The following is an 18900-nucleotide window of genomic DNA, read 5'->3' as shown; positions in this document are numbered from 1 at the left end:
TAAATGTCCCCAAGCCAGGATTGTTTATATTTTACAACCCTGTCACACACACACTTTAATAATTGAAATGTAAAAAAGAAATAAAAATAAAAGACACTCTTGGGGCTCTGCTTTTCGTCCAGGAAATAAATGGAATGAGCGAACGCTTGTGGAAAATGCAATGAGAGGTTGTTGTGATCAATCAAGCAAATCTTCTGAAATCCTCACGGCCAGAAAGAAACACAGAAGAAGAAACGCTTTTTTTCGACAAGAACAATAAGAAAAGGCTTAAGGATTCATCAGTGTTTAATTGAAAAAGTTCTTAACACCACAAAGACGTAAACACAATTTTAAAAAAGCCTCTCCTCAAGGGTAGGTGGACAACTTTCTTCTTGGAGGAGGTTTTCCTGGCTCATGTGCAGGCGTGATCTCCAGATTTACCGTCCGTCCTCCTTCTTCTTAGAACCGAAAGTTGCTTTTCAAATACAACATTCCACAGGAGCCGAACTAATTCACTGTCAGTCCAGCAGCACTTTAACCCGCTTTCAACCAAAATCCCCAATAAAAAGCAACGAGGATAAAAAAAAAAAAAAAAAAAAGGGACGCGAGATTAGCTCGTGAATCTCATGTCTCGTCGTGACCCGTCTTTCCCCCTCTGTGTGTCGCAGGCCTTGGCTGAGCCAGCCGGGGGCGCCGTCACCGCCGCAGAGGTCGCCTCAGGGCAGCGAGGGGTCGGAGATGCCGTGTGCAGGGTCGCAGGTGAAGGACACGGTGATGGCGTATCTCGTGCCCCACGCCACCTTCTCCACGCGGTGAAGGTTCTCCGAGCCGGAGGAGAAGAAGGACACCCGACCTGAGGAGGAGGAGGAGGAGGATGTAGGAATATATGAGGTCAAGGTTCAAGGACACGGGTGTGAAAATATTCTTGCTCGACAAGGAAGAAGAGAAAAGGGATCATTTATTAATCATGTGCTTTAAAAATGACGTCATGATCAGATATATGTACATGTAGAGTAGAATTACAGGACGGACCAAAATGAACCAAAAGAAATGTAAATAAGTCTATAAAACCTTTTGGAACTTTATCACCTGATGATTGTATAAATCTTCTCAAAATCAACGTAGATTCATCTTCTCTTTATGTTTATATAAAGAACATAGATTGTGGATGTCAACAATTATAGAGACTTCTAGTAAGACCTTTACTACTGAAGCTGTGAGGCCTATTTAATCAGATATAGACATTTGTTACATCGTTTCAAATTCTAAAAACTTAACAGTAATTACACCATTAAAAACCAAAATGATTGATTGTTAGTTATTACAAGTGTTTTAAATTTTTTTCAGTATCTTCAATACTAAAATGTTAGCATCTAAAAAGGACAAAACAATTGACTTAATTGGTTTTTTTTTAAATGAAAAAAACACTTTTATTTTATTTATTATACATTTTCACATCTTTATTAGTAATTTCTAACACATTCAGTTATATAATTTGGACTTGGAAACAATTCCAACTATTCTAAAAATATATCATGTGCTGCTTTATACATGCAATTACTGAATGTTAACAAACTCAAGACTCAAACTTTGCCTTTAAGATGACCATGAAGTGCTGGAGTAAATAAACAATTGTAGCTGCAGAAGAATAATTGGGGGGGTGATAGAAGATTGTAAACCTCAGTAGATACAGACGCACAAAATGTTAACTTCTGTGGATCAATCTTTAGGAACATAAACGACTCATTAATATTGTAAATATTAATAAAGTCTGATTTTCAGTTCCATAATCCAGTGGTTTACATTTTAAAGTTCTCAGGTTTGTTTCCTTTACCAGGAATGCTCTCATTGTGTGAATAAAAATGTCAATAAAGTTTCAAACCATTGTGTTCCGATTCGTTTTGAATTCTTCTGACTTGTGATTCTGTGAGACCGTGCAGAAGACATATATCATCAGAGGAAATTAACAAATCATTTATTTTACTGTAAGAATCCAAATAATGGCTCTTGGAAAGAAAAAAGGGGGAATAAAAGCTGCTCTAAATATAGTTCTTCACAACCTAGATGACGATTTAATAACATTTTGAATGACTTCATGAAACAATCTCTGCACGAGAAAGCCTGGAACAGTGTGGAGTAGCTGCTTCCATTAAGATTTAAAGTGATGTTTAGGAAAAGGAATTTAACTGTGTTTGATGAAGGAGGACAAACAAGGAGAAAAATCACATAAATTGAACCATTGACAATAATTTAGACTCTTATACTTCCAGATAGAGAAACTTTGATAAACGTACATTTTAGACTCTTGGGGCCTCATATACAAAGAAGTTTGTGGATTTTATACTAAAACGGTTAAACACACACAATTCAGAAAATGGTGCACGTAATATGCAGATGTATGAATCTGCACATGCACACAAATAAAACCAAAAATGATTCATAGAATTGTCCCTTTCCACGCCCTCATTTACATACTGTATTTAAATCATATTTAAATCAACCAGAGTCCGTGATTGTTCTCTACGCTCATAATTCTTTTAAATTTTTTCTGAATAGCATGAAATAGCGGATTCAAATATTCAGTATAAAACGATTGATGTCGTCTTAATAAATACAGATCATACATTTGGTGAATGAGAACATATTTATAAGTTTGTGAATAATTTAATGTCCACTCGTGTAACTACAAACGCTTTTGTGTGTTAATTTATGATCAATGTTGAGGGTCAATGTATCTCTGATGTGAACATCTCAACGTGACTAGTGAGGCTGACATGCATCAGAGCAGTAAACAAGGACGAACGCCACCTACAAACGTGCTGGGAAGCCCAAACACACCTTTCATTATTGATACATACGAACATATGAAAACTATGTCCAGTCATTTCTTGTGCGTACGAACTCTTAGTACATGAGGCTCCAGGTCCAGAACTAACTTCCTCCTTAGATAATAACTACTTTTTGAAAATGTGTTCGAAATTTCATAGGCTAGTTTATTCATTGTCACTCCTTTTTTTCGTTGGCTTTGTTTTACTTTTAGTCTCAAAAGAAAAATGGATATAATGGTGAGACAATATAATTTGAAGTAGATGAGCCAAGTCTGAGAACCAGCAGAGAAGCTACAGATTACTTAAAGCCATGACAGCATGAGCCAAAATAAAATAAGCCGCTTTCAAAAGTATAATTGCATAAACAACTTTTCTGTTTTTTTTTAAGTCTAGATCTAAAACAGCAGCATCCTTAGCAGACCTTGAACCTCTGCCTTGGAAGCTTGGTTGCCATCCAATTGGTCTTCTTTATACCTTCTTTATATATGGGAATTTATAATGTGTTATTGTTTACTCTTAAAGAAGTTTTGTTTAAGATCATTTTCTTATTCTGAAGGGTGCTTTTGGTCTTGAGTTCGGGCTGGAATTTAACTGTTCGATTATGTCAACCATTTTCAAAATACACCTAAAATATTAGTCATTGAATTGTGTTTTTACATGTTTTTAGTGGGGTAACCATCTTCAAAAGCATAAATGACAGGATAAGATTATCATGGACTGGTAATAATATCGGAATCGAACATTATTTGGTATATAAATTAATTTTAATTTATTATAATCACCTAAATAGTAATCAAGTAATCAAACAAAGCGTGTTTGTTCCTAAATGCCTCAACAACCACATATAATTCATACTTGTGTGCAGACATTTGTGCTGGTCTGCACACAAGTATGCGTTGGCGAGTCATGACATGGCCGTCACTCCGGTTGAAAGCTTTTGTGTCAAATTGTTTGGTATTTGCATGAAATAAACCTCAAATATATTCTGGACTGCCTCCTTGCCATCGCTGGTCACATGCCTCCTGCGAAAAACCTTTGTTAAAAACCAACAACTCAAATCAACGTCAAACGTCTGGTGACTCCTTCCTGTCATTCCACGGCGAAAATATTGACTTCCTGGGTCGGATGTCAATCATAAGAAGGTGGTAATATGGATTTGGTGGGAGTAAACTTTTCATCATCGGAGTTTTTGGTCTTAAAAGTTGTTTGGAACTTTTAATGCAATTCATTGTACATTGTAAATATATATTTTTGTTATTATGTTCAGAAGTACTCCCCTACAAGCACTTTCAAAAGTATTTGCTAATTTCTTTCTTGTAAAAGCCAGAAAAAGTGTTGTTTCTTTCGAATAAACAACATATATTTGTTCCTACAGTCTCGTAATATATCGTATTGTCACACATGTATCGTGATACATGTGTGACACGCATCGTATCGCCAGATTCTTGCCAATACGCAACCCGTGTAAATACATTATCTTGGCATGTGTGGACAGCATTCCAAGACACATAAGTGAAATATAAGGTTTACATTTTCCACCCTAGCTTTGAATCATGTTCTGAAGAACATTATAAATACGAATCTCATTTATCAATCTTTCATCCTTTTGAAATCACTTCTGTCCTTTTTATTCAGAGACATAATCAACTAAATGCAGGCCCCTGTACCTCCTAGAGAAAAATCAGAAGTAAGTAGGTAAAGGTTATTTCTAGAGCACCTAAGAGACCAAATCCAGTCGCTTGGACTGAACAAAGAACAAGATGTAATAGGTCGTTCAGAAGATATAATGGAAAACCAATGAGATAATGATGGCAACCAATCACTGCCAGGAGCGATGAATAAATGACGATCATCTTTCAAAACCTTCTATGATTGAACGTTTCCAATATATATTAAAATATGCTTTTTTGTCCCCGTCCATCAAACCTAATTTGCAGGCAAGTCAAAATGATGAAGTGGCAGCTGAACTTCTGTTAACCTCCAGCGATCTTAAAAAAAAATAAAAATAAAGAAAAAAAAATGTGATACTAATATCAACCCCATGTCGATTTGAAAATGCCAGCACCTCGCTTCAATCAGCATGAAAATTATAATGAATATTATGACTCATGCGAATCTGTGTCATACGTTTATAAAAACTTGTGAAGCCAAACTGCAGCACAACAAGAGCAGCGACAATCTCTCCACTCCTCGCATCCATACGCTCCAGTTGCATTTGACTCTGCAAACTTGGGCCAAATAATACAATACATGTTTTTAAGTAAACATTTTTTAATAATAAAAAGGAACATTTCTATTGTATTACGCATTTTTTCAACATCCAAATCTTCCCTCCAATCTTTGGAGTATCAGTGTACGAGCAGAGGCAGCAAGGTGTCACAAAGAACGTGTGGACCGATCGACTTGTTCAACAAAACAGATCCAGAAACAGCACATTGGACCATCGTCCACGTCATGAGCATAGAGACGGGAGTATACGACCTAAACAGCGTCCTATGTGAAGGTGGCTGGAGCACAACTCTACAGATTGTCATCGTCAAGATCGAAAAACACGTCTGTACATGTTTGTCTTCAGCGCAGACAACAATTGGAGCGATGTAGTAGTTACTTCCAGAGGTCTGTGCGTGCAGTAGAAGCTGACTCAGGCACAGATCTCCTAGCCTGATATCTAACAGTTACACTTCAGCTTAATCTAACTATTAACTGGATGGTCTACGTAGCGCTAAGAGAAATGACTTTTATTCACTCCCATAGCCGGAGAAAGATGTTAACAATCATTTTTCAAGCCCAATCTTGATAAAAATGAAGGCAATCATTCTGGTTTCTCAATTCACTTCATCAATAAATGTTAATTGTTATTGATTAAATCTCTACAAACATAAGAGATTTTTCAACTCGGATTCATAAATTCTTATACTATTAGAAATTGAAAAGATACTATGAGAATTTGACTTTGCGCATTGCAGCAAACCCAGCATGAACCCACTCACTGGGGACTGGTTCAGTGACTTTACTGTCGGAAAGTCCCTCCTCTCTGCAGCATTGGCAGCTCTACAAAGTCCAGGAACCTGTGTCCACTTCCTCCCACATATGGGCAACTAGTTACTTATCCATTAGTTGTCCCTCAAGTTACAAACACTTGCTAGAGACACACTCCAGAGAGCCCTAATGCCAGAACCAATCCCAGGCAGACAGGACCTCACAAGACAACTCCACTGTCACTCTCCATCCTGCAGGAGGTTTTGCTTTCAATCCTGCTCCATCTCTGTAGTTCGTCTCCCAAGTTTTCTTCACAAATTTTGTCACATCACTCCTGCACACAAGTGGATTCTCATAAACGTTCAAATTCCTCACATATTCTAGAACCCAAAAAAGTTTGATAAAAGTCAGGAAAGACAGATGGATGGACTTTTATTCTATTACAGTTATAATGAATGTTATTATCACCATGATTCTTTGGACTGTTGTTATCTCCACTTTCGTCTTATTTTCCCCTCTTGCGGTCCTTTTCATAAACATTAACCAAAGCGTAACTTAAAAATAAACATTAACACTTAAAATTAACATTTGGTGGCATAGAGAAAGAACTGCAGTAAAACTGATCAAGACGATAAAAAATAGGACTCAACGTTGTCATGTTAGAAAAGTAAATAATGCTCTTCAGATTCATTCACTTACAGGTTCCTACAAATAGGGAGAAGCCCAAAAGAAAAAAATCCTCTAAAAAGGGAAAACCTGCAGCATTCAAGAGGGTAGTAGAAAGGTTATTGTTCATAAAGGATTACAACAATGTGGCCAATGTGATCAGTGAACCAAAAATATACTATTTATTTACTCAAGCATAAGGTGAAAAGCTTTAAATAGCGAGCCAGGCTTTGTCGTAAACTGTTCTTCAGATCCATTATTCTGATAAAAAGGATTGACAGAGGATTGAACTCCTGACCATCAGCCAATATTGCCTACAGTTAATGGAGCCGGCAGTCACCTTTTCTATTTTAGATTGAAGTCATTTCACTGTTGTGCCGTCGTCAAGACCATTCTTGTTCGAAACCACGTCTTCCCCAGAAAGATTTCACACTCATCAAAAGGCTTGACAGTCTTTCCCTGTGATTATCCAGATCGCAAGGAAACACTTCTACTCCAAGTTCTTGGTAATTCCTGTCTCTTTCTAATAATCTGTATTCCTGAGTCATATTTATGTCCAATTATCTTCCGCGGCAGCGAGAAAGCCTGATTATCTCAGCTAACGAATGAGTCCAGGTACGAAGATCTCTCGCTGAAGTCAAAACCTGCCACTCAAGAGCCCTGCCCGTCCATGCGGGAGATTCTCACTGATGGTGAATTGGTTTCTAGTGGAGGAGAATATTAAAATATATGTTAATGAGTTTTTATCTGCCTCCTTCATGCATCTGTCTAAACAGATCTCAGAGCATCTGAGGGCGGTGTCAGCTGACAGCTGTGATCTTCTCAAATTCACTCCAGTGAGACGTTGAGTTTAACTAAAAAGGACTGCGTACAGAGACATGTGCCTGCTGCCGTCTTAGTTACTAGAAAGAATACGAAAGTTTCAATGAAAACAGTCATCAAGTTAACTTCCCAAAATCAACATGATGGAAACAATCACTATAAAAGGCTTGGGTGTATTTAGGACGGATTTTACTTTGGCTCAGGTGTGTCATCTCAAGTGTCAAGGTGACCCAGCGACCTTCACCACTACATAAGCATTTCTGGTAGGTCATTCATCTTGACCCAGAGACAACAGAAGGATTCAGATGATTTAAATGAATTCACAACCATTTGCTAATGAAAATACAAAAGATTAAAAAAAAATGTTTTTTAAACCTAGCTTCATAACACATTCTTAAGGAAAAATGTATCTTTATGTAATTTTATTAATACTCAAACTCAAAATGTTGTTGTTAATTTGTTTATTCAGTTGATTTTATTATAGTAAAAGTTTATCTTTGTGTGGATTTTAATTTGTCTCACACTATTAAATGCACGATAGCAGTTCCTCAATTATACAGTGAAAGCGTACATGTCCCGTTTTTAACTAAAATATTTTTAATGTAAATTTCAGTTTAGTTTTTTATCGTGTAAACCATGCTTAGACTCGTCATGCCGTGTCAATGTATGGGAAACAGTGGATTCTTCATTATGGAATAATCATATGAATGTAAGTAAGTAAGTCATTTTTATTTGTATAGCGCTTTTCCAGACCAGGGTCACAAAGCGCTTAAAAAAATCAAAACAATATTCAATAAAGTATATATTTTAAAGATCAAGATAACACTGATAACACAACAGGAGTTCCAGAAAATCAAGGAAAAGCCTGAACAAATAAAAACGTCTTAAGATGTTTCTTAAAGGAGTCAGTAGATCCATCAAGCGCAATGTCATCATATTGCCAAAATTTTGGACTGCAAGAATAAAACACAGAAACTAAAAACGTCTGTTTCAAAACCAGTGTCTCTTAGCCAGTTTAGACCATGAGGTCATTGTGTTGGCCAGTGCAACACTAACCACTAAATATCTACATTATAATTATAAGAAAAACTGTTCATACGAGTTTAATTTAAGAAACGATATCTGTAAATGTTGTTTTTCACGACAATCGTTAAAAAGGTACCGTATGAACAAGGATGCTTCATTACGGTGGTCTTTGGCTGGTCAGTATCTATAAGGCATCAAATAATAACCAGTCTTTCTATTCATTATATTCAGTTTATCCTAAACCCATTAAACATTAAGTAAACAGAAGTAGTAATGAAAACTGCCCAAACGTACAATGACGGTGAAAAACTGTCACAGTCACTCTCCATTACCACCTGTCACTCAACCCAAGTCCCTCATCGCTCCATCAGTCAACACTACAGCACTTCACTGCACTTCACAAAATAGATAAAGAGAGTAACTTGAGGATGCGTGAACTCTATGAGGAAATACAAGACGTGAGAGGAATTTGAATGAAATTAATCATCTAATTATCTTTACAATCAAATATTATCCACTTGAACTGCCTTGAAACATATACACAGTTCATATATATACACACGTGTACGAGAAAAAGTCAGTCAAATGCAGCTCCGAGGCTATACAGTGGCGAGGGTGAAACTGGGGACGCGGTGAGGAGAGACAGCCGTTGAGTGTCGGCTGTCGGGTTTCATCAAAAAGTAGACCGATGCGAGCTGACAACTGTGATGACAAAGATGTTTTCACTGGTCTACAATGAAACTGGGGAGAGACACGAGGCAACCGGAATGATGAGTACAATGCATAAGTACAGCAATGACTTTCAATGCAATGCTAGCCTAACAATATTTTAACTTTACACACACAAGTCAGCGATAGATTAGTCAGACGGTTGGACGATCTTCCTCTCTCTTTGCGCTTGATGGAGTCTACTGACTCCTTTAAGAAACATCTTAAGACGTTTTTATTTGTTCAGGCTTTTCCTTGAATTTCTCGAACTCCTGTGTTGTTCTCAGTATTATCTTGATCTTTAAAGTATGTACTTTTTTGAGTATTGTTTTGATTGTTTAAGCGCTTTGTGACCCTGGTCTGGAAAAGCGCTATATAAATAAATATTACTTACTTACTTACTTACTATTGAAAAGGCTGCATTTTCCTTGATTCCATCAAGTTAATTGTACTAATCAAATCGTTTACTCACTTTTTATCAAAAGGTTTTCTTAGGAACAAAACTAAAAAAAAAGAGAACTTAAAAAAAAAAAAAAAACTACCAAATAACTTCTAAAGTTATGATGCAGGAAGATATTCTCATTATTTAGTTGAGAGAAAATATTAATAACATGCATTTCCAAGATAAAAAGAAGTGTGGGGAAAATAACAGCATAAGAAACCAAAAACATAATTATAATAATAATAACTTTAATACATTTTATTAAAAGGCGCTTTTCTTGACACTCAATGTCAGAAACATTTAAAACTTAATTAATTATAACCAATATACTGCATGTCTATAACCGTCATCCGTATTTGGTAGCATTTTGAGGAAAATGGGGAAAATAATTATTATCACAGGTTTATTAGGTATTTAAAGTCATATTTGGTCGACACAAGATATTGAATATTTATATTACAATATTACTGCAAAACCTTCTTTTTTGTATAGAACCTCAGGATCCTGCAAACCACCTCCAGAGACTATATTATTGCCAAGTTCAGCAAATATAACTTCACGTCAGCCCGAGCTAAAGTAATCTTATCTGTAATCTACCTTCACCGATAACAGTTAGTCAGCTTTGGAACAAGAAACCATCCGTTCACCCAAGTCAGAAGCTACTACATGTCGCCGGGCAGCGGGTTAACTGTGAATCTTACAAAGCCGACTGAGGACAAAATTGTATTTCTTTTGTTCCCTGGCAGATTTAGTCCGTGAAACGTTGAATTACCTTCCCGTGGTTCCACTGTGCGGTTGGCATTTGGGTCCATGAAGATAAATCTCCCTCCCGTGAAGTCAGAGCCGTAGTCAGACAAGTACAAGAGCGAAGTGTAGTCAAAGGAGCCATAAGTCACCTGCCAGACAAAGGGGAAAAAAATAATCAGATGGAAATTACAGCATAAAAACCTCTCTTAACAATATGGTAAGAAAATTAATTCTGATGAGTCTCGCCAGAGAAGCGGTGCTTTGTAATTCTGGTTCTGTTCTGTTCCTCCATTAGAGGTTTTTTTTTTGGTAATTGCATGAGTCGTCATCTTCATTATTAAGAATGCTTAAAAAAAAGAAGAAAAAAAAAAGTTAAATAATCCCAAACGCTTGCACAATACAAATGATGTTAGTGGTTGGTTTGATTGTTTTCTACACAGATCAGAGAGCTGGACTCACGACAAGAGGTTTGGCAGGAGTATGCATTACTCCAGAAGACAGATCGTCTCTGCTGCAGTGTGATCTATGATCTTTGATAGCAACTGATCGGGCTCTGAAATGTTTCATCTTACCAAGTCTCAAGTATAATATAGTTTCAACATAGAGCACAGATCAGGTTATGACCTTCTTAAATATAACCAGAAAACAGAGGATTACAATATACACGTAATATATGAAGGATTTTTTTAATACGTAATTTGGTTTGTTATAGTTCAATCTTTTGTTAGCAATATCCATTACAAATTGTGCTATCTTTTAACCTATTTAGCAAACCCAAAATTAAATTCCCTTTCAAACAACCTTCGAAAACATTATAGTGAGGTTTGTTTCGTCGGACTTACAATGTTTCTCCCTATAAAACTTCATTTTCCAAATAACTTTAAAAAAGGTCATTTGGGAGAATTGTTGCAGGAAAGAAACAGATGCAATTGAATTTTGGGACACATTTGCTCAATAAAGGACATGGAGCAAACTTGAGATTCTGTGCGTAACCTCAACATCTGTATCCATTTTATTTAGACAAATACACACGGGATTTTTAGACTCAGACTATAACCGCTCTTTTCTCCGCGACCTGAATACTTGAGATTAGACCCAATCATAAACCTGGAAAGGCAGCAATAAGATCTTTTTTTTCAGTGTCCAAAGAGTGTTGGGTTCATGTGTGTGACAAATCATGCCCACTTCATGTTGAAGGCTCCTTATTTTACACCATAGGTGCCATCATCAGTACTCTGATGGAATAAAACATGTTATACGGAACCAGGCTGCCCCTGTGGAGATAAGACTATTATGTCAACAGGGTCCATATATATGAAGAAAACAAAAATTATTACATGTTTTTTATATTACATATTAGATGTTCTTCAATTAGAATAGATGGTGGAGTTCAGCAAACTCTCATGACTTCTCACTGAAACACGATTCATGTAATCATGATTATAAAATGCAGAATAAAACTTATATAAATTATGTAAAAAAGGTGCATCAATCAGACCCTCAAAAGAGGAAGGAGGAATGGAACAACTGTCAGAGACGCAGCTTCAATCTCCACCAGAAATAGAGCAAGCTGGTTGACCAATGACAGGTGCTCTGCTGGATAACTTTCGTGATTAGAAGTCTGAGACAATGTAAGGCCTATTTTTCTTCTGTACAAAATGCTGTTTATCACATCAGCGTTTTATTGTAGTCATTGTTTGTCTTGACTATACACGCCGTCATTTAGATCTTCGATAATCTCAACTTTGATAAATACCCTGAATTTTCTGGATATTTTAGAGCAATGTTTTTCCCCGCCAGTCCGTTTTTTGCCATTTTATTTTGTTTTTGCTAATGACACTATATGCTAATTGTTTAGAGAAATATCTGACTCAGTTCTTTACTTTCATATTAAATTTGTTGAGTATGGAAAACAACTGATTATTTGAGAGAAAGGCAGAGCTTTACTTCTTTTCCACTCAATGAACATTTTACAGAGAGAATATAATGCTTTTTTTTTCATCATAGTTTTATATAACAATCTAAATGTAAATCATATCAATGGCGTATAAAATGGAGAGAGCCAGAGCAAATAATTGCAAAATTATAATCGATGAAATATATTAACACTTACCTCGCTGTCAAGAAAATATTAAAAGAAGAATAGATTTATAACTTAAAAAATGATATTCACATGATATGTATGATCCTGAAGGTATAAATTGACTTGCAATAAATGTTCAGTCAATGGTTACGGTGGTGGTTGTATATATTTTCAACATTAATAGACAAAAGGTATATTAAAGGAAAAATGACAAGTGAAGATATTAGTTGAAAAAATTATATATACGACTAATTATCATGCTGTTAATAATGACTATTTTATCATTTACCAAGAGAGATTTACAGCAGTGTAAACTGTATGTACAGTAAATAAACACATTGATAGTGAAGGTAAATCTCTATATCTATTGTTAAACAAAAGAGACAGTTTTAGTTGAGTCAACACTAGTTACACCATTCAAACACAGAATATCGAAACAATATAAACTAGTTTTGGTAAGTTTGAATGCACAACAACTTGAAGGAAAATAAAAACGAAAATTAAGTTTTAATTCATTAACAGTAGTTGTCATTAAGATTTAATTATTTGAGATTCATATTTCTAACAAACTGAAATGTGAAGTTATTAAAAGAATAAATATCCAAATAAAACGAGGAAAATTATTTGAAGAAGCTAAGAGCGAGTGTATAACAAACCTTTCTTATGGAAAAGATGAACAATTTTTCTTTTCGTTTTTTTTTTTAAGAGAATCAGCAGTTATATAGCAGTATTTAAAGCTTTTTGGGCTGTGAAATAAAGTCTTATTTCATAAATCAAAATGATTCCAGTAGGCTTAGACACGAGATAGGGAATAATCGCATCAGTTTGATATGAAAATGCTTGTGTCCATTTAACGAAGAGAAACGTACACAAAAGAAAGAAAATAAATAATTGAAAAGGTGTGGGAGGGTAAAAAATATTATACACACAAAGAAAATACAGTAAAAAAAAAAAAAAAAAAGAGGTGAAAATAAATAAATAATTTGAAAAACATGTACAAAATGATTGACAGAGAACTGATATGAGATGAAGAGAAAATGAATAAAATCCAACCCAAACAAGTGCACATAGTATTGAAAAACAAAAGAAACTAAGGAGGCCATGATCGCAGTTACTCTTGGCTCGATAATGAAACAACAATCAAATGTGGATTACATGGAAAAAGAAAGTTACGTTATACTTCAGATCGTTCCAAATGGTCAACATTTGTTAAATAAGGTTTTAATTATTTCCTTTACATTTTTTACTACTTACCCCATTACCTTATCTATGTGTGGATGCCAGTACTCGTCATGCTGCGTCTTGGCCGTGGTGCTGTTGATTCTGGAGAAGAATGTGGGCTTGGTGAGGTACATCACATTCTGGTCCAAACCAAACGTCTCGGCGATAATTGCTTGGATTCGCTTGCGTACTTCCCTTAAATTGGAAAATGAGGGAGAAAAAGAAATAAATCACAAGATAGGAAAATGATTTTGCTTTTACTCCGAACAGCTTTTGAATTGTTTATTGGAGAAATCACGACCTCTAATGTCAACTCATATTTAATTAAGGATATTTTTTGTTAAACAATTGACCAGGTGAAACATAATAGAGAAGGAAGAACAAATGAAAATCTCATTAACTTCCTAATAACTGCTTGTTTTTTCTGATCACATCAGTAATATCAAGCCATAACAGAGTTAACTTGAGAGTTTTGTCAAAGCTTCCTTGAGTGTTTTTTAAATGCCCAGACAACGACTTGAGAATGATATATTTTTTACATATTTTAAGCGTATATAAAGTTTTTTTGTTTTTTAAATTTGATGTGAATTGGGCACACGGGTGGGGTTAATAGAGTACAAAAGAATGTATGGAAAACAGCAAAATCAGGCTTGTGAAACTAAAAAATAATGTATTTAAAATAGAACATTTGAGGGGATTTTTAAGGATAAGCCAGGGAAGGGAGGGGAATTAATCAGAGGCAGGTAAAGAAAATAAACAAAGCATTAGAGTAGCAGCATAAACACATTTTAAATGGATACATTCACACATGAAGTGATAACTTAATGTCATTCTTAATATTTGTCTTTGACTCACTTGTATAGTTGAAAATCCTCTTGAGTGAACACATCCTGGATCTGATCTCCAAAATACCTGCGAGAACATTCAAACACAAGAGCACAAAGAGATGAAATTGGATCAGATGGCATGGAGAAGAAAAAAAATTCTTTGTCTCCAAACGGCTTAATAAGTGTCTCTAAAGTAGATGAATCCCAGATGAGAGATAATGGGTGGATAGAATACAGGTACGATCACGGATTCTAGATAACCAACCAGAATGGACAGTGCTCAAGGTTGACATAGATAAACTGTGGGGGGAATGGATGGAGAGGCGACATAAGTAGAAATGTGATGAGCAGACGGTGCAGTCCAAAAAAAACCTGAGCCTAGATGTCAGTGATGAATGAGGGTCATACGGGTCACTGAACACGCAGATGTCAGCTCACAAGAACCTGATGATTGATGACTTGCGCCCAATCCCAGGTGAACATATTCCTGCAGTTGTTACAGTTTTAAACCCATGATCACCCTACAAGAGTCACTCCCTTTAAGATTTGCACACATTCCTCTTCGGTAATAAATTACTTTGGAATTTATTTTGGCATTTACAGAATTCACCACAAAGTAGGAAGACATTAGTTTGTTATACACACGCATATATTAGTCTTTTAACCATATCATTGACTACTACTGCAAATGAGTCAATATTATTTGAGGTACTTTACTTATGACTTATAATAATGCAATCAAACTCAAACCCCACCCGTTCCACATTGCATACCCCTTTCTTTATCTCCCATTACCACTTTTATTAATGCATTGTTTTATGTTTATTGTATCAAGTGATTTTATTGAATTTTTTTTTTTGTCGGTATCTGTGAAGCAACTTTGAGTTTTTTTAAATGTTGCTTTTAAATAAAATGTATTATTATTAATGGAATTACCCAATACTGATTTTAACAAAATCTTACCTATATCTTTGAAAGTATGACAGGAAAAGTCAAATGTTTAAAAAGCCATTGTGATGATGGATGAAAGTTGTGTCCAATAAAACAACGATATATGTTTGAAGTGTGAGACAATTCGATTAAGAAACTAATATTGTGGACTGGTAAATTTGCAGGTTAAAAATGTGATTGTCGAACAGGCCCACCTGTAAATGTTGACAAACTGTTTTCCCATTGACAACGCCCCTGAGTGCAGGTCCAGAATAGACGCCTGTTGGGACAAATATTGAACGTGGTTAGACAGACAATTGTCTTTACATTTGGCAGAACTCTCGTCTTGAACTCTGATGGAAACGGCTGATATAACAGCTATGATATAAAAGAAACTCGTAAACACCTTTAGACGCACAGTCCTGACGCAGGTGAAACGTAAGCGTCGATGACGACACAACTCAAACGATGACGTCCACAGTCTACCAGCTACTTATACTAGTGTGCCCTCTAGTGGATGAAAGCTGCACTTGATCTACAGCCATTTATTTAAAAGATTGTTGCAAAATATAGTAAGTAATAGTCATTTGTAAAGCACCGTTCAAGACCAGGACCAAAAAGTGCTTTAACAATCAAAAACAATACACAGTTAAAATATAAATACAATAATACAAATATCTGAACTAAAGAGCTCAAACATTATGACCACTGTCCAGTGATGTACGTTGTATAACATGGTCCTTACGTCAAGTTGATGTGTCAGAAATTTGAAGGGTTAAAAGTTGTATTAATAAAACACCTATATGTGGTGCTGGAAAGTTTGCAGCAGATTTCTTTTGACTGGCATAATCAATTCATGAGCTTATAAGTTTTCTCAGTGGAAACTGTTCAAACAGTCCGACTCGTTCTTAAAAACAATATGTGATGACAGGTCCACATGAAAATGATCAATCTTTAATAACAAGTTATACTTACGCCTCCCTCTGAACCCGCCAGTGCCAGCCCCCTCTCTGCCAATCTATATCAATGACACACAGAATTACACACAAGTACACACTGGCACCTCAAGCTTCTTTACTGTGATGAGTCACTGATTCACCTCCTCAGGACCTGAGCTTCCTCTCGCGTTACCAGATTGTCAGTGACTGCACGCCCACACTTCTGTGGGGTGCATGCTGTGAGGATTACAGATGTACAAAAGAAAAGGGTTGTCATTATTCTTTCTTGAACATTGAATAGGCTTGGAATGAAGAACATGGTGTAGAACTCAATTGTTCTCAAGTATTTCGTCAGTGGGCCGTTACTGTGTGTGACATTACTGTATGCAAGACGAATATGTCAAATTTAATTTGCTGGAGTCAAAGCAAAGGGTACTTTTTGCTGCAATGCTACTTCAGTACTACAGATAAGGATTGTTTCATCCGGTTTGTTTCTTTCTATTATTACTTATACTCTCAATAAAAAAGGAAAAATATCACTGATAATCCATCATGCACCTGTGCTGAACACACATTTGGAGTGTGTGTAAATGCATTTGTGAACGTGACTTTCTAAGAGTGTTTAATGTGCGATATGAGTGCATGTGTCAATATGAAGGTAACACTTTATATAAAGGTCTCATGTATTATGCTTTAGAAAGTCGTTCATAAGATATTATGATGCATTAATAAGGCATAATAAGGCGTTACGGCGGTTTGTCATCAAGTACGAAAACTTAGAACAAGGTTTATAAAGTTTTATAAGCAATAGACTTGATTTATAATAATTCAAGCTTTCACAAGGTTTAATAATTCATGGTAAGTAAGTAAGTAAGTATTTTTTATTAATAGAGCGCTTTTCCAGACCAGGGTCACAAAGCGCTTAAACAATCAAAACAAAATTCAATAAAGCATATACTTTAAAGGTCAAGATAATACTGAGAACAATACAGGATTTCCAGAAAATCAAGGAAAAGCCTGAACAAATAAAAACGTCTTAAGATGTTTCTTAAAGGAGTCAATAGACTCCATCAAGCGCAAAGAGAGAGGAAGATCGTTCCAAAAATGGCAAAGTGATGACTGTGTTTGAAAGAATTAACTGAAGTCCAGAGCAAATACCACATTGTAACGTCTAAAACTTAATTTAGTTTCAAGACTCAAATCTGCTCAGACGTATTCGGTTGATTCACAATTGGAACAACTGTTTAGTGTAAAATATGATGTAACTTACTTTTGTGTTTTTAATAAGATAAAACAGTGTTTCCAGTTTACTTTAAAACACTTATAAATGAACACAAGACATGGAGTATAAACTGCTCATTTTCTCTTATAAGTCCTTAATACATTATAAAGTGTTATAAATGGGCTCATGACTTATCCTATATAGAAAGAGTTATCTATGTGTTTTTTTATGAGCATTCCAGTTGAGAAACTATTAAGAGTCTACTTAAGATATGATTTATTTTTCTTCCAACATCATATCCCATGTTGGGTTATGAACCATTTGGTTGCATGGATGTTGAAACGATCTACACATTTACCTGGGAAACGCCTGTAGTTCTCATAGTCTTCCGAGCAAGGAACGTCGAAGACTCTGGGCTCAGGTGCGATCAACTCGCGTTGACTCACAAGAACTTCCGTAATGTCGCTGTCATACGAGAACACGTAGATCCACGCGGCGACGCCACATAGTGACAGAACAACCAGCAGGACTATCCAATGAACTCCGGGGATCCTCCAGGAAGCTCCCTGACGCAAAGCATTCCCCCTGAAGAGAAGAGAAGCGTTCTTTAATATACAGTTATCACACAAAGTAGCACGAATACTCAGATGCAAGAAAATGATTGAGTTCATCCTCAAGAATGTAAAGTACAGCATTGTGAGTAAGTAAGTAAGTAATTTGTATTTGTAGAGTGCTTTTCCAGACCAGGGTCACAAAGCGCTTAAACAATCAAAACAATATTCAATAAAGTATATACTTTAAAAGGTCAAGATAACACTGAGAACAACAGAGGAGTTGTAAGTAAGTTATATTTATTTATATAGTGCTTTTCGGGTCACAAAGCGCTTAGACAATCAAAACAATACTCAGAAAAGTACATACTTTAAAGATCAAGATAATACTGAGAACAACACAGGAGTGTTGTGCCTCATTTCTTGCTGAATATATAACATATATCTCCAACAACTTAAATGTGGATCACTTAGCTGTTTATCTTAAATATTGCAAACGTTACAAAACTGCACTTTCATTTATATCTTGCTTTGTTCACGTAACTCAAATAATACACAATGTGGTCACACAACTCAGCAAAGGTATATTGACTTTCTTTTTAGGTATGTAAGATTCTATTTTTTTGACGAAAACAATCGTTTGGTAGTTTAGGAAATGAACCATAAAGAGTCGAACATAACTTGGTATGCATGGGTTTGTAGCATTCTTACACAAAAAGTAATGTCTCATTTAAAATGCAGCGTTGACAGCAAACTCCAGTTTATTCACCCACCTTTTGATTTTCTTCTCTATCTCGGTGGCACCTGCACTTCTTGCATTTCTCTGCCTTGTTGGAGCCATTCCACCTTTTTCCTTGAGTCCCAGCTCAGCTACCTTCCGTTGAGCTCGAGCAGCCTTGACACATTTGCTAGCAAAGACTACACGCCCCGC

General features: G+C 35.8%; 1 protein-coding gene across 1 annotated transcript; it reads right to left on the bottom strand.

Annotated features, from left to right (window-relative positions):
• Nucleotides 1–267: 267 nt before the first annotated feature.
• ogfod3 (2-oxoglutarate and iron dependent oxygenase domain containing 3) lies at nt 268–18887 on the bottom strand. The gene is made up of 9 exons (XM_087782870.1): nt 18743–18887; nt 17777–18003; nt 16358–16433; nt 16234–16276; nt 15474–15538; nt 14357–14413; nt 13543–13696; nt 10223–10346; nt 268–832 (listed from the first exon to the last, which is right to left on the bottom strand). The coding sequence occupies exons 1-9, from the start codon at nt 18808–18810 to the stop codon at nt 696–698; spliced, it is 951 nt and encodes a 316-aa protein (XP_087638996.1). The 5' UTR covers nt 18811–18887; the 3' UTR covers nt 268–695.
• Nucleotides 18888–18900: the final 13 nt, after the last annotated feature.

This window comes from Callionymus lyra, chromosome 2 (assembly GCF_982586985.1).
Source record: "Callionymus lyra chromosome 2, fCalLyr1.hap1.1, whole genome shotgun sequence".
Lineage (NCBI taxonomy): Eukaryota > Metazoa > Chordata > Actinopteri > Syngnathiformes > Callionymidae > Callionymus > Callionymus lyra.
The sequence above is the reverse complement of the archived record's forward strand: the minus strand, read 5'-3'. Positions and strand labels throughout refer to the sequence as shown.